At 43.1% G+C, this 25,176-nt stretch overlaps 1 protein-coding gene across 10 annotated transcripts in view; it reads right to left on the bottom strand.

The window, feature by feature from the left end:
* Window positions 1-25,176, bottom strand: part of PHF20 (PHD finger protein 20) — a 189,335-nt gene that overhangs the window by 87,158 nt on the left and 77,001 nt on the right. For 4 of the 10 annotated variants that reach the window (XR_012419325.1, XM_005568880.5, XM_065523044.2 and 1 more), the window contains exons 3-6: window positions 24,529-24,700; window positions 20,428-20,512; window positions 9,585-9,664; window positions 4,193-4,580 (exon numbers count right to left, since the gene is read on the bottom strand). Coding sequence is in view for 5 of the 10 variants with exons in the window: in XM_005568880.5 (XP_005568937.3) it covers window positions 4,193-4,580; window positions 9,585-9,664; window positions 20,428-20,512; window positions 24,529-24,700 (725 nt within the window). In the remaining 5 variants the exon portion in view is untranslated. Of the gene's footprint in view, window positions 1-4,192; window positions 4,581-9,584; window positions 9,665-20,427; window positions 20,513-24,491; window positions 24,701-25,176 lie in introns of all 10 variants that reach the window. The other 6 variants (XM_074005202.1, XM_074005207.1, XM_074005203.1 and 3 more) reach the window with 3 other exon arrangements.

Raw genomic sequence — 25,176 nt, 5'->3', positions numbered from 1 at the left:
AAGCTTCCCAATGTGCCAGTATTATTTTGTTCCAACTGGCAGAACTTGGAAATCCCACACATTCCATGTTAAACATAAATACAAACAGGCTGGCTGGGTGTGGTGGCTCACGCCTGTAATCCCAGCACTTTGGGAGGTAGAGGCAGGCAGATCACCTGAGCTCAGGAGTTCAAGACAAGCATAGCCAACATGATGAAACCTTGTCTCTACTAAACATACAAAAAATTAGCCAGACATGGTGGCACGCTCCTGTAGTCCCAAGCTACTCGGGAGGCTGAGGCACAAGAATCACTTGAACCCAGGAGGCAGTGGTTACAGTTAGCCGGGATCGTGCCACTGTACTCCAGCCTGGGAGAGAGAGACTCCATCTCAAAAAAATAAAAATTTAAAAAAAAAAAAAATACAAACAATCCTCTCTAAATAGCTCATATCCTGTTCCCAATCAAGTCTATACAATCTAGGGTGTTCAAAGAAGGCTCTAAAAATCAATGAACTTATTCCAAGTAATGTTTTAAGGGGATTTGAACAATATATAGGATATCTGGCAAGTCTTCTTCCCTTTGATACTGTATATAAACAGGGGCTGACTATACAGAACTTGAGTGTTTCCCAAACTCTTCTTACAGTATAAGTCATCTGGGAAGCTTGTTAACAACTCATATTCCCAGGTTCCCATCCAGACAGTCTGACTGGGAAAGAACTGAGACATGGCTGGAATCTGTTTTTACAAATGCCTTGGGCAAGGATTAACCATAAACTTGGAAAATATCCTTTCTATATTAAATTTATCCTACTCGTTATGAAATCCTACACTTATAAAAATATAAAAACCAAATGTCCTTTTTCTTATCTCAATGGAGTCATGTGGCTTCAAAGGAGCAGTCTGCTTATTGGGGTACAACTACTCCTGTACATACTTTCTCGAGGGTATAAGCCAGGGCATGAATAGCTAAAGGAGAATCAGTTTCAAAACACTCAGTTCTCACAGATACTCTTTCCTAAACTAAGCTAAGGACATGTCAGATTTCTGCCAGTTTACATTTTCCACCCCTCCTTGTATAATAACTGCTTTTAACTGCCCTTCTCCCACTTTACATAAAAGGGCCTGCCTCTCACTCATCCCACATCTTAACATGGTGCTCTGCCTGGAGGTTTAAAATTTCCAGATTTTCTCAACTGGGTTTCCTCATCTGAACAGAGATACATTTTCTCTGTTTTCGTAAGGGTGGTATACAGCTATTACCATTCTCAATGCACTAAGGTCAATCCATCACAGATCAAGGATGGCTTGGGTATTGTGGCTTCTCTCCCAGAACTCAGTTGAGAAAGCCAGTGAACATAAAGCCAGTGCTGTCCAACAGAAATATGCTAAGAGTGCAAGCCACATGCAATTTTCTTTATTTTTTTTGAGATGGAGTCTCACTTCGTCACCCAGGCTGGAGTGCAGTGGTGTGATCTTGGCTCACTGCAACCTCTGCCTCCTGGGTTCAAGAGATTCTCCTGCCTCAGCCTCCCAAGTAGGTGGGATTACAGGCTCATCTAATTTTTGTGTTTTTAGTAGAGTTGGGGTTTCACCATGTTGGCCAGGCTGGTCTTGAACTCCTGACCTCAGGTGATCCGCCCATCTTGGTCTCCCAGAATGCTGGGATTATAGGCGTGAACCACCGTGCCCAGCCAATTTTTGTATTTTTAGTAGAGACAGAGTTTCACCATGTTGGCCAGCCTGGTCTCAAATTCCTGAGCCACCATGCCTAGCGAATTTTAAATTTTTTGCTCATCACATAAGAGGGTTTGGTTTTTAAGTGCCAGGCATGGTGGCTCATGTCTGTAATCTCAGCACTTTCAGAGGCCAAGGCAGGAGGATTGCTTGAGGGCCGGAGATTTAGACAAACCTGAGCAACATAGTGAAACCCTGACTCTACAAAAAATAAATTAGCCAGGCATTGTGGCATGTGCCTGTAGTCCCAGCTACTCGGGAGGCTGAGACAGCAGCATCACTTGAGCCCAGGAGGTGGAGAATGGAGTTAGCCACAATCACGCCACTGCACTCCAGCCTACGTAACAGAGTGAGACCCTGTCAAAAAAAACTTAAAAAGTTAATTTAAATACTATTTTATTTAATCCAATACCTTTCCTAAATTTGTTTTTTCTTTTTTTTTTTTTTAAACTGGGCTCAGCAATCTTCCTGCCTCAGCCTCTGGAATAGCTGGGACTACAAGCACGTGCCACCAGTCTCAGACAATTTTTTCATTTTTTGTAGAGATGAGGTCTCACTATGTTGCCAAGGCTGGTCTCGAACTCCTGGGCTCAAGTGATCCTCTCTCATCAGCCTCTCAAAGTGCTGGCATGATTACAGGGATGAGGCACTGCACTCAGCTTCAGCTTCTAAAAACATTTCAACATTGAATCAATTTTTTTTGTTTGTTTTGTCGCCCAAGCTGGAGTGCAGTGGCCCAATCTCAGTCACTGCAACCTCCACTTCCTGAGTTTCAAGCAATTCTCTTGCCTCAGCCTCCTGAGTAGCTGGGATTATAGACACCCACCACCAAGCCTGGCTAATATTTCCTTATATTTTTTCAGTAGAGATGGGGTTTCACCATGTTGGCTAGGCTGGTCTCAAACTCCTGACCTCAAGTAATCCAGCCACCTCGACCTCCCAAACTGCTGGGATTACAGGCCCGGCTGTAATCAATATTTTAAAATTGAGGTGTGTTACATTCTTTTTTGTACTATTTGAAATCTAGCATTTACTTATACTTACAGCACATCTCAATTCAGACTAGTTACATTTCAAGTAGTCAATAGCCCCATGCGGCTAGTGGCTACCATACTAGACAGCAGAGGTATAGGCCCTAGCTAGGCCTAGGGACAGTTGTAGCACCCTCAGCTTTTGAGGGCAAAACCCAGTTACAAGCACTAGAGAGGAGGATCCCTTATTTCATATGGAGACAAAGCAACCTATTATATAATTTCCTATCTTACAATGAGTACTAATACACTTATGTGACGTAAGTTAAAATTTTTTCCACAGAAATTAAGTCTGATAGTCTGATTTGATAGAGAAGAGTGGCTTTGCATTCTCTACATCATTGGGGAATAATGAAAAGGCTTGCTCTGTAGTTCCACAGTTTTGATGAAAATACGTGTGTGTGTGTGTGTGTGTGTGTGTGTGTGTGTGTGTGTGTGTGTTTTGAAATGGGGTGTCACTACATTGCCCAGGCTGGTTTGAAAATCTCGGGCTCAAGCAATCCTCCCACTTCAGCCTCCTGAGTAGCTGGGACAACAAACATGCACCAACGCACTCAGCCTTCATGTTTTGTATTTTAAATATATCCACTGCAGCTATTTAAACTTGTGAGAAAAAGATAAACACTGCTTTAAAACGTGCTAGGGGATTCACAGTTTCAACTGAACACACAAAGAATACACAATCAAGAATGTCTGAAGATCACTGCACATATTTAATCAACAGCACACTCAGTCTAGAGACCCAGGGGACTCTTCATGCCACTGAATTGATTTGGAGAACGAGCATTTGACTTAGGAAGGAATCAGGGCTTGTTTCATTCTTGGTTATTCTAGAAGAAGTCCAAATTTTAAGTTTTTTAATAACTGCATTCTTCCGTAAATCTATACCCTCTAACCTTGACTCTTACAAATTAGCTATCTTGGCTTTTTATTTAGACTGTGAAAATTTCTAATCAATAATCACTCTCCAAAGAGCTCAATTTCAAAATGCACCCATGCTTTTCTAGCTCCAATGTTCCTTTGTCCTCATCTCCTTCAGAAGCCCATACCTTTTTACCACTTTTCTTTCACGTCTGTCTCATTAGAACTCTATTTCCTGATTCCAGGTTCTATTAAGCTGACTCAAACTGAGATCATTTGAAAAAGCACAAGCAAAAGGCCTTGGTTTATCAGGTTTATCATATAAGCTGAAGTATTCAGTCAACGGTTAACCACTACTTTAGGAAGCTCAGTTACGAACACACTTCCCAACTTAGATTCCCAACTTGGATATGTGCCTCACTTAAATTCAGCTTCATGAACACAACTTGTTTCCAGATCATAAGAAAACTCAAAATCAGTCACAAAAACAAAGGATTGAAGTATACAAGTTACAAAGAACCACAAAGGGCCACAGAAGAATACTCTGGCATTGCCCACTGCAGAGCCCACTTGAAAAACTCACCAGTAGGAGCTATGGAAGGGGGTCTGCCTCGTTTTCTTTTGGGTTCCCTCAAGTTTTCTTGTGGACTCTTCACAATGTCATTTTCAGGTTTCTTATCCACTTGGGCATCTCCAGAATACTCCCTGTCGTTTTCTGAAATGTTTTCCTTGTCTTCCTTCTCGTTCTTGGGAAGACTTTTCTCTGACACTTTCCCCTTTTCAGAACAGATTAACTTTCCTTCTTTATCAGGCTGCTTGGGTCGCTTTTCTGTCTTTAAGGGTTTATCTTCTTTGTCTTTCTTCACATTCACTGTGGCTTTTCTCTGTTCTTTAAACTTCTCTCGTTTATCAGGAGATGATGAAAGACTTTTGTGATCTGTTTCTTTAGGCCTAGCATTACCCACAATATTCTAAAATGAGCAAAATAGCGATGAAACACTTCGTGATTACTTGTAAATACAAAATGAGGAATTTCTTACAAACGTATGAAGACAAACAAAGAAATAAAAACAGGACATATGCCAGGTCACATACACAAAGCACCACTGACAATATCCACCTGTACTAAGAGTTGAGAACCAATCCTTAAAACAATTCAATTATTCTGGAGACAGTGCAGTCTCCCTTATTATGACGAATAAGTCACTAGAAAATAAAATTCTGGGCTTTTGTTTGTTTTTGTTTCTGAGACAGAGTCTCTCTCTGTTGCCCACGCTGGAGTGCAGTGGCACAATCATGGCTCATGCAGCCTCGACCTCCCAGGCCCAAGCGATCCTCCCATCTCAGCCTTCTGAGTAGCTGGGACCACGGGCATGTTTCACCATGCCCAGCTAAGTTTTTTATTGTTTTTTATTGGTTTTTTTTTTTTTTTTTTTTGAGACGGAGTCTCGCTGTGTCGCCCAGGCTGGAGTGCAGTGGCCGGATCTCAGTTCAATGCAAGCTCTGCCTCCCGGGTTTTTACGCCATTCTCCTGCCTCAGCCTCCTGAGTAGCCGGGACTACAGGCGCCCACCACCTCGCCCGGCTAGTTTTTTGTATTTTTTTTAGTAGAGACGGGGTTTCACCGTGTTAGCCAGGATGGTCTCGAACTCCTGACCTCGTGATCCGCCCGTCTCGGCCTCCCAAAGTGCTGGGATTACAGGCTTGAGCCACCGCGCCCGGCTTATTATTATTTTTTGTAGCAATAGGATCTCCCTATGTTGCCCAGGCTGGTCTCAAACTCCGGGGCACAAGCAATCCTCCTGCCTCAGCCTCCTAAAGTATTGGGATTGTAGGCATGAGCCACCATGCCTGGCCTTAAAATTCTGGAAAGCAATCTTTCTGACAAAGGTGTTCGAAGAAAATGCCTTTATGCTCTGTCCTTATCCCCAGCATGACTATACTAACCCAGAGCTTTTCAGAGGCTGGTTCAGTTTGCCAGCATGTGCTGATGTCTTGTGTAGAGAAATAACAAAACTGATCAGTTTGCCAGCATGTGCTGATGTCTTGTTTAGAGAAAAAACAAAACTGATAACTGGAAGCTGAACAGGAAAACTATAAAGATTATCCAACCCAGAACCAGGGTCTCTGCTTCCTCTACCAGGTAAAGGCTGTGCTCAGTTCAACAAACCACCTACCAGGTTCCTGAGCTACTTGGAGTTTTTGCCTATTGGTAGGAAATACTGCTTCTTAGTTACGTTCTCCCTACATTACATTCTTTAAAATTCACACTAAAAATCGAAGGTCCTCTACTGTGACTGTTTCATAATAATGCCAGGTCTGAAAGCTCTAGAGATTCCAAAACTATAATTAAGTTTATTTGTGTGCATATCTCTCTTCCAGGACCTCAAAAGAGCAGAGACCACCATACTATGTTCATATGGGATCCCCAGCACCTAGCACACACTAGGCACATAGGTTTTCACTGGAAGCAGGAAGCAGTACCTAAATACTCAACAAACAAAAGTTTAATTTGTTCTACAGGGAAAAATAATAAACAAGGAAATATTTTTTCAAATATTTTTTTCAATATTAATTTCAAGTCCCCCAAATTATTCTGAAAGTAGCCAGGTTTGAGAACAGGCATTCCGGTAATGGCCAGCAGAAATATAAATTGAAATTGCCCTCCTTGTTGGGGGTTTGGGGAGGAGTTGGCAATTTGAGTCAAAACTAAAAACGTTATACCTCTGAACTAGAATAAACCCCTAGAAATAAAGTTAGCTAAAAGAATAATCCGACTTGTGTACCTGGATTGACAAATATCCTTAATGACCATTTGGGATTTGGTTACACAAAGTACAGTTCCATACATATTACAGAACACTACATAGCTGTGAAAAATCATATTCTCAGGATATTAAGGAACTTGAGGAAATGTTAGTTAAAAGAAAAGAACAGTACTATATTAATGTACCACAACTTCAGTTTTGAAAAGAAATAGATACACACACATATATATGTTTAATAAAAAACACAGAAAGATATACACACCAAATTGTTAAGCCAAGTTATACACCAAAGTGTTAAGAACAATTATATCTGTTTGATGGAATAATAGAGTTTTTATTTTCTTTGTGCTTTGTACTTTTCTAATTTTCTACAGTAAGCTAAAAACATAAGTGTTACTAATATAGAGACTATCAAAACATTTATAAGACAGTACAGTTCTACAGGAAAAAAAAAAAAATCTCCATGTATTCTAATAGTATATGAAAAAACCTTTGAAATTGCCCATGACAGATAACTGTAGCCAAACCACTGTACCCTCTTGGAAAAGAAGCCAAGTCCAGGAGCCATGGGCCTGTGCTTAAGGGCCTACTGGGCTAAGGTCAGATACTCAGAGGCCACTGGGAAATGAGAAATGAAGCATGGCACCCAAAAATCCTCACCGGGTAAGGCACTACCTCCAAGCCAAAGCACTGTGAATGCTATCCATCAATTTATTGAGAAACACAGAGTAAATAGATGAACAATTGTTATCTGGAGCCCTGGACTTCCACTTGGGAAGGTTCTGGATATAATCTGCCAATTCTGGACAAGTTTATAATTATATCCTCTGTATTAACTCATTCCACAAACCTAACACAAATATTGCCAAATTTAAGGCCAAAATAATGTTTTAGACTACTATATGGCTCCTTACGAGAGGCAAGTGATCAAAGAAAAAGCATCATCAGGGCCAAAGCTTTATGTAATAATAATGTTAATTTTCTGAAGAAGAAAATCAGCAAAAGGCCAATCAGCAAAAGGTAACCTTTGAGGTTACCTCAAAGGTATCATGTATCAAAATCCTTTGAAGCAGCTAGGCATGGTGGCTCATGCCCTGTAATCTCAGCACTTTGGGAGGCCAAGGTAGGCAGATCACCTGAGGTGAGGAGTTCAAGACCAGCCTGGCCAACATGGTGAAACCCCTGTCTCTATTAAAAATACAAAAATTAGCTGGGCATGGTGGCGCATGCCTGTAGTCCCAGCTACTCGAGAGGCTGAGGAAGGAGAATTGCTTGAACCCGGGAGGTGGAGGTTACAGTGAGCCTAGATTGCACCACTGTACTCCAGCCTGGGTGACAGAGCAAGACTGCATCTCAAAAAAAAAAATCTTTAGAAACTTACGATTAGGCCGGGCATGGTGGCTCATGTCTGTAATCCCAGCACTTTGGGAATCCAAGGTGGGCAGCTCACTTGAGGTCAGGAGTTCAGGACCAGCCTGGCCAACACAGTGAAACCCCGTCTACTAAAAATACAAAAATTAGCCAAGTGTGGGGGCACACGCCTGTAATCCCAGCAAATTGGGAGGCTTAGACTGGAGAATCACTTTAACTTGGGAGGCAGAGTTTGCACTGAGTGGAGATCAGGCCACTGCACTCCAGCCTGGGTGACAGAGAGAGACTCAGTCTCAAAAAGAAAAAACTTACAAATATACATACAGAAGAATTCATTAAGAATCTGTGATAAGTAGAATCATTTCATCATCACAAAGACACAACAGAAGGCCAGGCACAGTGGCTCATGCCTGTAATCCTAGCCTTTTGGGAGGCCGAGGGGGGCAGATTGCCTGAGCTCAGGAGTTTGAGACCAGCCTGGACAACATGGTGAAATCCTGTCTCTACTAAAATACAAAAAATGAGCTGAGCATGGTAGCACGCACCTAGTCTCTGTTATTTGGGAGGCTAAGGCAGCAGAATCACTTGAACCGGGGAGGCAGGGAAGTTGCACTAGGCCAAGATTGCACCACTGCACTCCAGCCTGGGCGACAGAACAAGACTCTGTCTCAAAAAAACCCCAAAAACACAACAGGTTATAGCATCACCAAATATTGTCACATCAACTGCCATCCAAGCAGATGAGTAACCAGTTATGATGCCTCAGTGGTAAAACCTTTACTAAATTGCTAAATTAGCTGTCTCAACAGCTGAAATTAGTAATAATCAGGATTTTTAAAAACACCAGTATCCAAATTTTGATCTCTATTTTCCCCTCAACTATTAATACATAAACACAAAAAAGACAAAAAGGGGAAAAATCATGAAGAAAGTAGGCAACACTTCTAGATGGCCCATATTTATGCAAACCATATTTCCAGTATCAAAACTGAGGCCCCATGCTCAGGCAAATACATGCATGGTGACTGGAACGACAGGATACCAAATTCACAAACCAGGCACATCTAGCACAAGTGGCTGTCCAATCTGTGCCAAATGATAGCTCTGTAAACAACCAAGTAATGGTCCTAAGCTAAAAGACAGAGCTAGATGGAGAGAAAACATACTGGAGGTCTCAAGCAATTCAACAAGTTCCCTGTGATGGCTAACAGCTCTTGTGCGGGGCAGGGCACAGAGAGAAGACAAGAATAACTAGACATTGTTGAAAAAAGATGACGAAAACAGAACATAGGCAATGGTATCCAAGTATTTGGCACTTTTGAAAAAAAAATCTCTGTTAGAAGGAAACAGTGGCCGGACACAGTGGCTCACATCTGTAATCCCAGCGCTTTGGGAGGCTGAGGTGGGTGGATCACCTGAGGTCAAGAGTTCGAGACCAGCCTGACCAATATGGTGAAACCCCGTCTCTACTAAAAAATACAAAAAAAATTAGCCAGGCATGGTGGCATGCGCCTATCATCCCAGCAACTCAGGAGGTTGAGACAGGAGAATTGCTTGAACCCAGGAGGTGGAGGTTGCAGTGAACTGAGATTGCACCATTGTACTCCAGCCTGGGTGACAGAACGGGACTCTGTTTCTAAATAAATAAATAGGAAACAGCAAAGAGACAAATATTTACAACTTCTGAAAACTTGTGTATTATTTTCTGGTGAAATTGTGTCAGATGGAGGAAATAAACACTTGCCATCATAAACAAATGTAATGTCTTTATTTGAGGAAACAAAACTACAGTGTTAGCATTATTCATAACACAAAGCACAAAAACCACATTTCTCACCTGATCTTTGGAAAAAGCTTTGACATGAATATGTTTGACAGTCTGAACTACTCCATCATAAAATTTCACAGTGTAAGTACCTAAAATTCAAGAAGATATCATGATTTTAACTCACAATTTCATGAAAGTGGTAACTTTTCAAAGTATAAACATAAGGGATCTCCAACTACATTAATCTCATAGGCATTTAAAACTGTTTAAGTATCATATTCAGTCTTACTTATGTCCAAGATAACAGTATGCTTGTCTTCATTTCTTAGTTAAGATTACACAGTTTTCTACCTACATAAATTGAAATCCATCAAAAAAATAAACTCACTTTTAGATGCTTCATTAAAATAAAAAAAAATTGCACTGAATTTAAGTGAAGAACAGAGAGCAGTAAAACAATTAAGAATGTGAGGAAAATGCAGACTTATTCCTTGGTGAATTTTTCACTTTTATAATTTAATCTTTATGTTCTGGGATCGGAGGCAATAATAGCTCTTAAGTTTCAAAAGGAACATCATGGCTCACGCCTGTAATCCCAGCACTTTGGGAGGCTGAGGCAGGCGGATCACGAGGTCAGGAGTTCAAGACCAGCCTGGCCAACATAGTGAAACCTGTCTGTACTAAAAATACAAAAAATTAGCCGCGCTTGGTGGCAGGCGCCTGTAATCCCAGCTACTTGGGAGGCTAAGGCAGGAGATTCACTTGAACCTGGGAGGCAAAGGTTGCGGGGAGCCCAGATCCTGCCATTGTACTCCAGCCTGGGCAACAGAGCAAGACTCAGTCTCCAACAACAACAACAAAAAAAGCAACATCATATTCTGCTAAAGGTATTGGGTTTCTAGAGATGTGTTCTATTTCCACATCTCAAAATCCATTTGAATTATCTTCATGATACAATGTTTTAAAATAGAGACTTGGCCAAAACACAAAATGCTTGCTGCTACATTGTTAGTTTTATTTTGTTACACTGTTAGTTTTTTCCCAATAGAAAAAAAATTGTTCAAAAAAGATCCTTCCCTGCTAAAAACCTTAAGCTGGAAACCCAAAAATCTTATCTTCCCAAATAAGGTGTCCAACTACAGAAGTTCTCATTAGTCGCACCCAAACAACACTTTCAAATTTTGCATCTTAGAACCAATTCATGCCCCACCCATTTTTGCCCCAGGGATTTAAAATAATAATCACAGTTAATCTTGTCAAGATTCAGTAAACCATTGGTAATCACATAATGGTTTCCACTAGTAAACAGGTTTTTCTCTGTTTAGAACCAATTCCCCCAACCCCTGCAAAAAACCCTGAGGTCTGGGAGCCGAAGATTGCAACAACAAAGTTAAGACCTGGTTTTCTCCTTCTGGTACATTCTCTTCCCACACCCCTCCACCGCCAGTCCTCAACAGGGCCTAGTCAATGGCTAATCACGGCTACCAAATGAAGTCCAAAAGTATTCAACGTCCAACACAATCTGAGCCCAATAATTTTCCAAACCTTATTTCTCATTACCACCATCCAATACCCACCAACTCAAAGTGACAAGCTACCCACCGAAACTGCCAGTGACACTTCTATCTCCATATCTGTATTAAACTGTTTTCCTTCTGGGAATGTGCCATTCCGTGATCTTTAAGTGCCCGGCTCAAATACCCACAACAGCTCTGTAACAGCTTCCTGGCTTTTCAGCTACTAATAATTACCTCCTGATCTGAACTTCTTAGGCTCATTTGGCACCAGCCTACAGAGCTTCAAACTTAGGTCTACCTTCATATAAGTACAGATCGCAACTCAAAAGCAGGCTCTTCAAGGCCAGACACCACATCTTAGACCACTTTCTTCCACACACAGTACCTGCCTCAGAGTAAACCAGTGCTTCTCAAAGTGTAGTCCCATAGCAGAAGCATGAGCAACTCCTGGGAACTCATTAGAAATGCAAGTTACCAGTCCCATCTCAGATACACTGAATCAGCAACTGGGAACAGGGGACAGGAATATGCGTTTTTAACAAGTCCTCCAGGTGATTCTGATGTACACCAAAGTCTGAGAACCACTGCCATAGACAATTAGTAATTACCTACTGACCTTTATTCCTGGTATTTACAAAATAAAGGTGATTATTTGTCACAGGTGTCACCAATACATAAAGAAACTAGCTAGCAAGACAGACAAAATTCGATGTTCTCACTTATTTGTAGGAGCTAAAAATTAAAACAATTGAACTCATGGAGATAGAGAGTAGAAGGATGGTTACCAGAGGCTAGGAAGGGTAGTAGGTGGGGGGCGGAAATGTCGATGGTTAAGGGGTACAAACATGTTAGAAAGAATGAATAAGACCTAGGTTGCTAGCACAACAAGGTGACTACAGTAAAAAATAATTGTACATTCTAAAATAACTTGGCCAGGCGTGGTGGCTCACACCTGTAATCCCAGCATTTTGGGAAGCCGAGGCAGGTGGATCACTTGAGGTCAGGAGTTCAAGACCACTCTGGCCAACATGGTGAAACCCTGTCTCTACTGAAAAAATGCAAAAAACATTAGCCAGGTGTGGTAGTGGGCACCTGTTATCCCAGTTACTCAGGAGGCTGAGGCAAGAGAATCACCTGAACCCAGGAAGTGGAGGTTGCAGTGAGCCAAGATCATACCACTGCACTCCAGCCTGGGTGACAGAGTGAAACTCTGTCTAAAAAAAATAAATAATAAAAATAAAATAACTACATAATTGGATTGTTCGTAACAAAGGATAAATGCTTGGAGTGATATATACTCCCACTTACCCTGATGTGATTATTACACATTGCATACCTGTATCAAGATATCTCATGTAACTCATAAATACATACACCTACTTATGTACCCACAAAAATTAAAAATTTAAAAAAATTTAAAATATAAAAAAAAGAAACTGGCTAGCAAACAAGATATAAGGATATATAGTTATGCCTGGTTGGGTTAAAACATCAGCAATTAGATGACACCACCAATTAGATGAACAGGCTATGATAAAAGGATTAGAGCATAAAAGGATAAGAGCATAAACAATTATCTACACAGGCAGCTCAGCAATGACTTACAAGTACTTACAACAAAAGTCTGGGTTCCTGTTTTTCCCTGACTATACTGTGAGGGTGTTGGCAAGCAAAGGAGTTATGATAAACAATGGTATGGAATTCTAAACAGACCCTTCTCAAGCAACCATGGTGCAACTCTGGCAAGTCTGGGGACAGAGATGGGGGGATGGGAGTTTTAAGACTCCCGTTATCTTGAAATCTTAAATATTATGTGTGCCGACAAGTCACCCAAGACTATATTTTCAACTATTTTATTAACAAAGTTAGTTCAGCATCAGTTACATCAAAATGAAAACTGTTGTTTTTACAGGTATTTCCAACATCCAAAAGTCAATATTAAGTAACGTTACCTAACAGTCCAACATTTTCAGCTATTTGGAGTTAATTTTGAAGCTTACTCCTGATGGCAGATTCCAGAAGGAGGACTTACATAAAAGGAACCTGAGTTCCATGATTAAGTCTGAGACAGCTATCATTGGAATCCAAACCTGTCTACTGACCTCTGACCAATTTTTTCCCAGCACCCCACACTGCCTGTTGCTCAGGCTCCTCAACCTAATTCCAAACCACAGACCCAGAGTAGCACCAGCCACTCTGAAATGACCCAAACTACGGCCAAAGGTGCTAGGGACGACTATCCTTAGATATATCTAGGTCTTTGATCCTTTTAACTTCCAAAGGATTACCAAGGATCATCTTGAAACTTTCTCCTTTAATCATGCTAAACACAGCCCAACTTGGGCTTCAATAATTCAGAGACAATAATGGACAACAGAGAGGCCAAAATTTTGCTTTAATGGTTTCATGTATATTACTAAAAGATTGTCTTCCCATGGAATCCTCCCATAGGTGACTAGTAGTTCTCCTGTGGCCACAAACACTATCTAACAAACATGTAAATGAAGGAACTCAAAGTAAGTGTATCCTGTTCTATCTGCTCTAACTTGACTTAGAAGGGCTACCTGCCTCAGACTCCCTTGAGAAGCTTTTGCCCTTAGACTTTAAGATGAAACAAAGCTTCCTGGCCTTGCCCCTCTGAGGTTTAAGGACTCAGCATTGCAGACAATCCTATAGCAGTCAGTAATAGTAGAAGTTTCTAAGAACAAAACTAGAGATGCATAACAAGCTCATGTTCTCTAGGACCAAAGACATAGGGATACTACAAGGGTGATTTTGGATTGGACAGATTTATGTTGCTCATGAAATCTACCACAACTAATATTCCAGGGCCTCTTTTTTTCTTAGAAACAGGGTCTTCATCAGCTGGGCGTGGTGGCTCACGCCTGTAATCCCAGCACTTTGGGAGGCTGAAGCCGGTGGATCACCTGAGGTCAGGAGTTCAAGACCAGCCTGGCCAACGTGTTGAAACCCCGTCTCTACAAAAATACAAAAATTAGCCGGGCATGATGGTGGGTGCCTGTAATCCCAGCTACTCGAGAGGCTGAGGCAGGAGAATCACTTGAACCTGGGAGGCAAAGGTTGTAGCGAGCCAAGATTGTGCCACTGCACTCCAGCCTGGGCGACAGAGCAAGACTGTCTCAAAAACAAAAAAGGGTCTTCGTCACCCATCCTGAAGTGTAGTGGTATGATCCTAGCTCACTGCAGCCTCAAACTCCTGGGCTCAAGCAATCCTACTGTCTCTGCCTCACAAGTGGCTGGGACTATGGGCATGCACCAACATGTCCAGCCAATTTTTTATTTTTTAATTTTTAGTAGAGATAGCAGGGCATGGGGGTCTATGTTACCCAGGCTGGTCTCACACTCTTGGCCTCAAACAATCCTGCCACCTCGACTTCCAAAAGCACTGGAATTACAGATGTGAGCCATCATGCCCAGCGTCCAGGGCTTCTTTTCTATCTCATTCACTCTTCGGAAGTCAGATTATTCCAGAAAGCCACAGATGGAAAACAGAGGGTTTTCAAACATGTTTTCTCAGGCTGGTCTGAAAGTAGTGAGTTATCTCAATTGATTGTTCACAGTCAGTTACAGATCGAACTTCTTATTCTACTCTTTCCCTCCTCCTCACGACTGCTTTCGACTAGTCTTTTTTTTTTTTTTTTTTTTGGGGGGATGAGTCTCACTCTGTCTCCCAGGCTGAAGTCCAGTGGCAGTGGCATGATCTCCACTCACTGCAGTCTCCACCTCCGGGGTTCAAGTGATTCTCCTGCCTCAGCCTCCTGAGTAGCTGGGATTACAGGTGCACACCACCATGCCCGGCTAATTTTTGTATTTTTAGTAAAGACGGGTTTCACCATGTTGGTCAGACGGGTCTTGAACTCCTGACCTCAGGTGATTCACCCGCCTTGACCTCCCAAAGTGCTAGGATTACAGGCGTCAGCCACCATACCCAGATCAGCCCTTTAAAAAAAAAAAAAAAAAAGACTAGTCAGGTCGGGTACGGTGGCTCATGCCTGTAATCCCAACACTTTGGGAGGCCGAGGTGGGCAGATCATGAGGTCAGGAGTTCAAGACCAGCCTGACCAACATGATGAAACCCCATCTCTACTAAAAATGTAAAAATTAGCCAGGTGTGATGGCATGCACCTGTAATCCCAGCTACTCGGGAGGCTGAGGCAGGAGAATCACTTGAACCCAGGAGGCGGAGGTTGCAGTGAGCTGAGATCAAGCCACTGTACTCCAGCCTGGGTGACAGAGCGAGACTCCATCTCAAAAAACAACAACAACAAAAGTTTTCTTGAAGTCCTTAGGCTTCCACAGATTGTTGAGGAGTGAGGATGTGCATATGTCTGCGGGCACGCCTTCCCTCCCTCTAAGTATTTTCTTCTCAGCAATTTTACATATTGGGTTTAGGTTCTGTGGCCAATACAACACTCATCTATTTCCATTCCCTCTTTGACTTCTAACTGCTCAAAAGAGTCCAGAGCAAAGGCAGTGACCACCCATAATCACTGAGCAGGAACTGGGACCAGACCCTGTCTCCCAACCATGGTTCTCAAGACAACACCAGGCTCCAGAAAGTGCAGACCACTACATCCACTCTCGCATTCTATCAGTGAACACCTGGACCTAATTGACAACACCTGCCCTCTTAGGACAACCCTGCTCCAAAGAGGCAGCCTGGTACCGTGGGAACAATAGTTTAGGGACTCTGGAGAACCACAGACCTCCATGCAGATCTCAGCTCTACCATCCAAGCGTTTTATAACCTAAAGCAGTTTCCCCCTGTGAGCTTAGTTCCTCATCTGCAAAATAAGAATGGGGTTAATGGCAATAACCTTTCCATGTTTGTGTAAAGATTAAATATGATAAGATATGGAAATAACCTAGCACAGGGCCTGTCACAGACCAAGGGATCAATACCACCAAGTCACCCTAAAAGGGAAGCACAGCACATTGACAACCTTTTTTTTCTTTTTTTGTTTGGAGACGAGTCTCGCTCTGTTGCCCAGGCTAGAGTGCAGTATAGCACTATCTCGGCTCACTGCAACTTCCGCCTCCTGAGTTCAAGTGATTCTCCTGTTTCAGCTTCCTGAGTAGCTAGGACTACAGGTGTGTGTCACCACGCCTGGCTAATTTTTGTACTTTTAGTAGAGATTAGGTTTCACCATGTTGGCCAGGCTGGTCTCCAACTCCTGACCTCAGGTGATTCACTGCCCTGGCCCCACAAAGTGCTGGGATTACAGGCATGAGCCACTGCGCCTGGCCAGACATTGACATCTTTAAAGGCTATCTAGGCAAAAAAAAAAAAAAAAAAAAAGTGGGGGGGTGGCGGGAAGCACAATCCCTCTTCCCCCAGAAGAAGAAAACAGCAGCCAGTTAGCACCTGCATGTGTGGGCCTAAATCTTCCTTTTCTCTTTCTACAAAGCTGTTCACATAGTATCAACCTCCCCACATTTCAAATGTAGAATCAGTTACAGCATGAAGAAAACAAAAAATAAGAGCTGCTTCAGCCAGAGACTCTAGAAACAAGATCATTTCCATAGCATCTCCTGTTATAAATGCAGACTTCAGTCACTGCCCTAGAGACTGAACTGGCGGGGTAGGTAGGGGACATGACCCAAAAATATGCATAGTTTTTAGGAAGAAGGAGCTGATTTACCTGCTTATTCAAATTAAAGAACCACAGATCAATAGAAAGGAACAATTCCCCATTTTGTCATAAATGCTAACCTACAAAGTAGTTTCCTTAAGGAAAATCACTTACAGAGCAGAGTTGTACACTACTGGGGGCAGAAAGCCCTGACAGACAATTGACTCTGCTATTCCCCATGTGAAAAAAAGAGGAGCTTCGGGAGGCTGAGGCAGGTGGATCATTTGAGGTCAGGAGTTCCAGACCAGCCTGGCCAATATGGTGAAACTTCGTCTCTACTAAAAATGCAAAAATTAAAGCAGCAGCTTCATTGCTGCAGTTCTATCTTCACCTTCAGGACGTTTCCCTTGGTCAAAAACAAACTAAGTCGTCTCCAAGGTCGAAGCATTCAGCAAACAATGATGGCAGAGCCACCAGAAACGTACACCTGATTTTCATGACAAATACGGTAATACTGTATTAGCTAGTGGAGCCACTTTCTGTATTGCTCTATGGACATATGTAACAACACAAATCAGAATAGAATGGAGCCTGTCCCCTGTTGGCAGAGTCACCCCCCAAAATGGAGAGAACAGTAATCATACCAGCTGGTGTAATAATGAATTGTTTAAAAAACAGCTCATAATTGATGCCAAGTTAAAGCACTGTGTACCCATTAAGATATGGCATTACTGAAGAAATAAAGTACATTTGAAACCTTAAATACATATAAATTAGCCAAGTGTGGTGTGGCATGTGCCTGTAGTCCCAGCTGCTCAGGAGGCTGAGGCAGGAGAATCGCTTGAACCCGGGAGGCAGAGGTTGCAGTGAGCAGAGATTGCACCATTGCACTCCAGCCTGGGCAACAGAGCAAGATTCTGTCACAAACAAAAAAAAAAAGGGAGGGGGAAGCTAGGCAGCCCCAGCAAAGAGGTGAGGTCAGCTCACCAGAGATGGCTTCCAAACAAAGATTCCCTGAAAGTAGAAACCCATCTTTTACTGTCTTTTACAACAACATAGACTGAGAGTCTAACAAGACTACCAACTGCCACTGCCTTCACACTAAATAATGCTTAATCTCCACTGCTAAAGAACCATTCCAAGTGAAAAAAGCTAAATAATATGGCATTAAATGCCCTATTTTCCAAGTGCTAACAGACTCCCTTAAGAAACTAAAGTTGTTATTTAGTTCTGATTCAATCATGCCAGACTCCTCAGTGCCAGCAGCTGCCACTTCCACTCTGGCTAGAGTCCCCACCCACCAGCCAGATCAACAATCAGCCTTAGCAAAACATCCAAGGAGATTAAGAGTGGCAAGAAAATCACACCAAGCCTTCTAAACATAAATCTACAAGGCGTGACTTCACTATATCCCCTGCCTCCTCCTGGCAGCACCAACAAGACATAAGTGACATTTACAGGAAATAAACATGCTGCCTTGCCAGCAGAGCTCCTCCTCACAGGGCCATTAAGCTGGTGGTCACTGCTACGGATGAACCTAAGGCACAGCAGAAAAGACCAGGGAAAGAGAGAAAAGAGAGACTAGCATTGTCGCTCCCAATCCCACAAGTAATCCCACAGTGAATCGTGATGAAGCAGAAACTGATCATTAGCACTAATCCAAACCTAACATTTTTGAAATAATTATTTCAAAGAGTTTCTGACCCATCCCACACACAAACACAAAACCTTATAGAGACAGGTGCCTACCATGATTAACCCGCACCATCCTGCCCTGCCTCCTCCTGGTAGCTCTATTTCAGCACCTACTTCATTCTACCTTGAAGCAGGTCTTCTTTTATTTTACTCCATGATGCCAAGCTCTGGGCTTTGCAGGTATTAGATCTAAACAGTAGATTACTAAGCCTTCATTGCCTCCACCAACACATCTTCCCACCCCTCTTAGAGGCATTAATTATCTTCATCTCCAAATCAGACATAGATCTGAGCTCCTACAAAGGCTAGCCTGCCTTCACAATCTGGGTGGCCAATAGTACCACACGGCCTGTCTCACTAACTTTCTGTTTCAGGATTGCCCCTCTCCCATATCCTCTCCTCCCTCTTCCAGTTAGTCCCAAAAACCAGTCAGTGTGTCAGCGTAATACAGGACTTCAGACCTGAGAACCTCAGGAAAACAGGTTTTGGCAGAAATTTCCATTCATTTTCACGTCCTTCAATTAACTAAATTTCACTGGACAGAATATGGAGCTTCAGAAACAATATATTAGCAATGCAAATGACCATTTTAGGAACTACCATAGCCTCGAGACTCTCCCTCCTATAATTTTAGCTTCTGGAGGAAGCACAACTGAAAATACTTTTTTTTTTTTTTTTAAAGAGACAGTCTCATTCTGCTGCCCAGGCTGGAGTACAATGACACTCTCATAGCCTGCTGCATCCTCAAACTCCTGGGCTCAAAGGATCTTCCCACCTCAGCCATGCGAGTAGCTAGGACTACAGAAACATGCCACCACCCTCATCTAATTTTTTCATAGTGAGATGAGGTCTCACTGTGTTGCCCAGGCTGGTCTCAAATTCCTGGCCTCAACTGATCCTCCCACCACAGCCTCCCAAACTGCTAGGATTATAGGCACGAACCACGGCGTTTGGCCTGAAAAATACTTCTCTAAAAAGTTGCGGCTGGATATGGTGGCTCACACCTATAATCCCAACACTTTGGGAGGCTGAGGTGGGTAGATCACATGAGACCAGCCTGGGCAACCTAGCAAAACCCCGTCTCTACTAAAGATACAAAATTTAGCTGACCATGGTGCACGTCGGTAATCCCAGCTACTCGGGAGGCTGAGGCAGGAGAACTGTTTGAACCCAGGAGATGGAAGCTGCAGTGAGCTGAGCTGGCACCACTGCACTCCAGCCTGGGCAACAGAGCAAGACTCTGTCTCAAAAAAGAACAAGAAAAAAAAAATCATTCTCAGACAAAACTTGGTCAGCCTGAGGCCCAGCAGTTAGCAGAATATTAATAAATACCTGAATAACTTCATCAAATGAAAATTCAGACTGGCCTAAGAGTCAACCCTACAGTGGCATCAAGAGGCCTGACTTCCCTAAACATTCACTTCAGAGATCATGGAGACCACACATACCCTGGTGGAACGTGCTTACAATGGTATCTCTGGGACCTAGATTCTATTCTCCAGGTGTCAGGATTCTGACCATACGTATTATCCTCAAAACTCTTTGCCTGCCCTTTTACTAGCAAAATGAGCCTCTATTAGTCAAGTTTCCCATTCTGTCTCTTCACACGTTCAGTTCTGGCAAAAGAAACCCAACTCAGTGCTCTAACTTCCAGCATCCCAGTTTCCACTAGCCAACTCCAATGTTACAGACCACCCTCAATCACCTTGCATCAAGAAAGCACATTTTTTAAAGTTTGTTAGTGTTCATTTAATTTCTAGGCTATTCACAAATATTCAGGGCTGTCTCATCAATTTTATTAGGAACTCCTAGACAGCAAGTACCTGCATACCTCCAGGAAGAGTGACAGATGAACTGTGACTGTTTTAGAAAACAATGACTGAAAATTAGGGGGTAAAAAGTCAAACTACCTTTTTTGTCCAGTTTTCTTTACACTTATAATTTCTTCCCAACTCCTGACATAGTGATTAACTTGAATAAAGCAGATACCTAGGCAGTAAAGAAATACTGAAAATATACTATTAAGCTCTAACATTACAAACATCCCCCCCCCAACCACCACCACCTAAGTCATGAGTAAAAACAACTACAACTCAAATGCCTTACCATCCTTGTTAACAGCAGTGACTTTGGCCGGGTAAAAACGACAATCAGACCAGCAAGCAAGGACCTGCTCATTTATTTGAAATTCCTAAAAAACATAAAAAAAAAAAAAAAAAAAAAGATCCTGTTACCAACCTAATTTCACAGGACATGCACTGTACCAGATCTCATAAAAGAGGCTGGGATTGATAAGAGAGTGAGAAAGGAAAGTAGCTATTGGGATGGAGGAAGATATTTCTGTTGTTCAACACCAGGAGTTGCTATAATTTCGGTGCCATTTGTCCTCGCCGAAAGTTAACGTTTTCAGGGCAACAGAGTTGGAGATGGGGCCTATGAGAGGTGTTTGGGTCATGGTGGCAAATCCCTCATGAACAGATTAATGCTGTCTCACAGGAGTGACTTCTCGCTCTCCTGGGAATGGATTCATTCCCAAGAAAGCAAGTTGTTATAAAGCAAGGCTCCTCCTCCTGTTTGGTCCCTCTCTTCACACTTGTCTCCCTCTTTGACCTTCCACCATGTATGACGCAGCATGAAAGCTGATGCCAGAAGACAGTACCATGCACTTGAACTTCCCGGCCTGCAGAATTGTGAGCTAAACAAACCTCTTTTCTTTATAAATTACCTAGTCTCAGATATTCTATCATAGCAACACAAAAAAGACTAAGACAAGAGTCAAAACAAAAGGGCTGGGACACAAGACCTCAATAAGCCTAAGAGGTCTGGGCAGGCACGGCACAGCACTGATGATAATTCCACCCTAATCAACATACATTCTGAAAATGAGTGTAAGAGGCCAGGACTACTAGGATAACATCCAGTATAGGAGTTAGAAGATTATGAGGCTACTTCATACTCAGGGAAGCAGCATTTAATGCCACCTATACTTCTAAAGGGTCTTTAGCCAGGGAAAGCAACCATTCACCTTTAATATTTTATACACTTTTCCCAGCACACAGTTTGCACTGATAAATTTTGCACAATGGGCCAGGCACAGTGGCTCACACCTGTAATCCCAGCACTCTGGGAGGTCGAGGTGGGCGGATCACCTGAGATCAGGAGGTAGAGAACAGCCTGGCCAACATGGTGAAATCCCCTCTCTACTAAAAATACAAAAATTAGCCAGTGTGGTGGCAGCTGCCTGTAATCCCAGCTTCTCAGAAGGCTGAGGTAGGAGAATCACTTGAACCCAGGAGGTGGAGGTTGCAGTGAGCTGAGATCATGCCATTGCACTCCAGGCTGGATGACACAGTGAAATTCTGTCTCAAAAAAAAAAAAAAAAAAAAAAATTTGTAGAATGAACACTGAAAAGTCACATGGAACAATACTGAATAATCCTTAATTGGGAAAAAGAAAAAAAAAAGGCCAGCAAGAGTTCAAGTTCCCTAATAGGGTTAAAACAGAAAATAAGCCAGACACAGTGGCTCGTGCCTGTAATCCCAGCACTTTGGGAGGCTGGGGCAGGTGAATCACCTGAGGTCAGGAGTCTGGCCAACATGATGAAATCCCACCTCTACTAAAAATACAAAAATTAGCCAGGTGTGGTTGGATGAGCCTGTAGTCCCAGCTACTCAGAAGGCTAAGACTCGAGAATCACTTGAACCTGGAAGACAGAGGTTGCAGTGAGCCAAGATCATGCCACTGCACTCCAGCCTTGGCAATAGAGTAAGACTGTCTCCAAAAAAAAAAAAAAGATAAGAAAAAGAAAATAGAAGGCAGGGCTGAGTCAGATCTAAAAGTGGCAGGACCATTATAGATGTCTCAATGCCTGTTTAAAAACCTTAAAACTGGCCAGGCACAAGGGCACGCGCCTAAAATCCCAGGACTTTGGGAGGTACGAAGGATCTTCCTTCTTTGGCAGAAAGATCCCTTAAGGCCAGGAGTTCAAGACCAGCCTGGGCAACATAATAAGACCTTGTCTCTACAAAAAAAAATTTTTAATTAGCCAGGCACAGTGGTACATGCCTATAGTCCCAGGCACTCAGGAGGCTGAGGAAGGAGGATTGCTTGAGCCCAAGAGGTCAAAGCTACATTGAGCAAAGACTGTACCACTGCACTACAGACTAGGCGACAGAGCAAGAAAACGTCTCTTTAAAAAAACAAAAAAACGGCCGGGCGCGGTGGCTCAAGCCTGTAATCCCAGCACTTTGGGAGGCCGAGACGGGTGGATCACGAGGTCAGGAGATCGAGACCATCCTGGCTAACACGGTGAAACCCTGTCTCTACTAAAAAATACAAAAAAAAAAAAAAAAACTAGCCGGGCGAGGTGGCAGGCGCCTGTAGTCCCAGCTACTCGGGAGGCTGAGGCAGGAGAATGGCGTGGACCCGGGAGGCGGAGCTTGCAGTGAGCTGAGATCCGGCCACTGCACTCCAGCCTGGGAGACAGAGCGAGACTCCGTCTCAAAAAAAAAAAAAAAAAAAAAAAAAAAAAAAAAACCAGGCTGGGCGCAGTGGCTCACACCTGTAATCCCAGCACTTTGGGAGGCTGAGGCAGGCGGATCATGAGGTCAGGAGATCAAGACCATCGTAGCTAACAACGAAACCTGTCTCTACTAAAAATACAAAAAATTAGCCAGGTATGGTGGCACGCACCTGTAGTCCCAGCTACTCGGGAGGCTGAGGCAGGGGAATCACTTGAACCCAGGAGACAGAGGTTGCAGTGAGCTGAGATCGAGCCACTGCACTCCAGCCTGAGCGACAGAGCAAGACTCCGTCTCAAAAACAAACAAACAAAAACATGGCTCTTGAGCTACTTACTCGAGCCCGCTCCCACTCTATGGAGTGTACTTTCATTTCAGTAAATGTGTGCTTTCATTGCTTAAAACAAAACAAAACAAAACAAAAAAACCTTAAAACTAATACTTCATACTGCATTTTGAAGTCAGTAAAAGCTCCAGGCATAGAGATAAAATTGAGAAAAATGGAATACAGTCCAATCAATTCCAAGTTCTTTGAGGGCTTATAAAAGATTTCGCATGACAAGCTTACCCCTATAATCCTAGCACTTTGGGAGACCAAGGTGGGAGGATTGCTTGAGCCCAAGAGTTCAAGACCAGCCTGGGCAACAATGTGAGACACTGTCTGTATAAAAAAATTTAAAAATTAGCCGGGTGTGGTGGGCCCATGGTCCCAGCTACTTGGGAAGGTGAAGTGGAAAGATTGCTTCAGCCTGAGATTGAGGCTGCAGTGAGCCATGATCGCACCACTGCATTCCAGTCTGGGCAACAGAGCAAGACCCTGTCTCAAAAGAAAAACAAAGACCTTGCATATGAGATTAGTACAATGCTCTACATGGAATGATCACTTTCTTTTCTTTTTGAGATGGAATCTCACTCTGTCACCTGGGCTGGAGTGCAGTGGTGTGATCATCTTGGCTCACTGCAACCTCTGCCTGCTGGGTTCAAGCGATTCTCCTGCCTCAGCCTCCCGAGTAGCTGGGATTACAGGCACCCTCCACTACACCCAGCTAATTTTTCATGTTTTTAGTAGAAGCGGGGTTTCACCATGTTGGCCAGGCTGGTCTCAAACTCCTGATCTTGTGATTCACCCGCCTCCGCCTCCCAAAGTGCTGGAATTACAGGTGTAAGCCACCGCGCCTGGCCAGAATGATCACTTAACAAAAGATCAGACAGCTTAACAAAAGATCAGAAGATCTACTATGTGCCAGGCAGTGTTCTAGAAGTTAGGGATACAGTGCCGTAAAATTGGTCAGGAGTTTGAGACCAGCCTGGCCAATGTGGCAAAACCCCATATCTACTAAAAATACAAAAATTAGCCATGGTGGGCACCTGTAATCCCAGCTACTAGGGAGGCTGAGGTGTGAAAATCGCTTGAACCCGAGAGGTGGAGGTTGCAGTGAGCAGAGATTGCACCACTACACTCCAGCCTGGGCAACAGAGCAAGACTCTGTCTCAAAAAACAAACAGACAAACAAACAAAAAAATTGGGATTCTTCAAGAGCCCCAGGTGTCATTGAGATCTCAGGGTTACAACTATAGGCCTAAATAAGAACTGGTCCCCAGCTGCTACTGAACATCAAAGATTGAAACACAAACAGCCCAATAGCTGACCTTGCGTACTACAGAACTTCCCAGATTTCTTACTCACAGAAGATCCATCCTCTTCATGCAAGCCCTCTTTCCTCAGCTGTATTTTCTCTAAAGGGCGTAAATAAGGACTGTCCCAGCAGAACCACTCATCATAACGATGGTTCCAGCGCTTGAAATGGATGAGTACTTTTCCTTCCTCGTAGTCAATGTCTTCTATGTGAGCTGGATACCTGAGTCAGAAAAAAAAAAAAAAAAATTGGCATTCCTTTAATACCTACCCCAAATATCCAAATATCCATAATGGTATATTTCCAAACCTCTTCCCAAAGGAGAAGGTTACCAGGCCTACCGTTTAGAGACTCTGTGTAATTGGGTCATATCACAAATTAGGGAAGGTAATAGACCTGAGATCCAAATCCCAACCTGCATATTCCTTATTTTATGAACTATTTTATTTTATTTTATTTTTGAGACAGAGTCTCGCTCTGTCACCCTGGCTGGAATGCAGTGGTGTGCTCTTGGCTCACTGCAACCTCCTGGGTTCAAGTGACTCTCCCTGCCTCAGCCTTCCGGGTAGCGGGGATCACAGGCGCCTGCCACCATGCCCAGCTAATTTCTGTATTTTTAGTAGAGATGGGGTTTTGCCATGTTGACCAGGCTGGTCTCAAACTCCTGGCCTTAGGTGATCTGCCCGCCTCAGCCTCCC

The sequence above is a fragment of the Macaca fascicularis genome, chromosome 10 (assembly GCF_037993035.2).
Source record: "Macaca fascicularis isolate 582-1 chromosome 10, T2T-MFA8v1.1".
Lineage (NCBI taxonomy): Eukaryota > Metazoa > Chordata > Mammalia > Primates > Cercopithecidae > Macaca > Macaca fascicularis.
The sequence above is the reverse complement of the archived record's forward strand: the minus strand, read 5'-3'. Positions and strand labels throughout refer to the sequence as shown.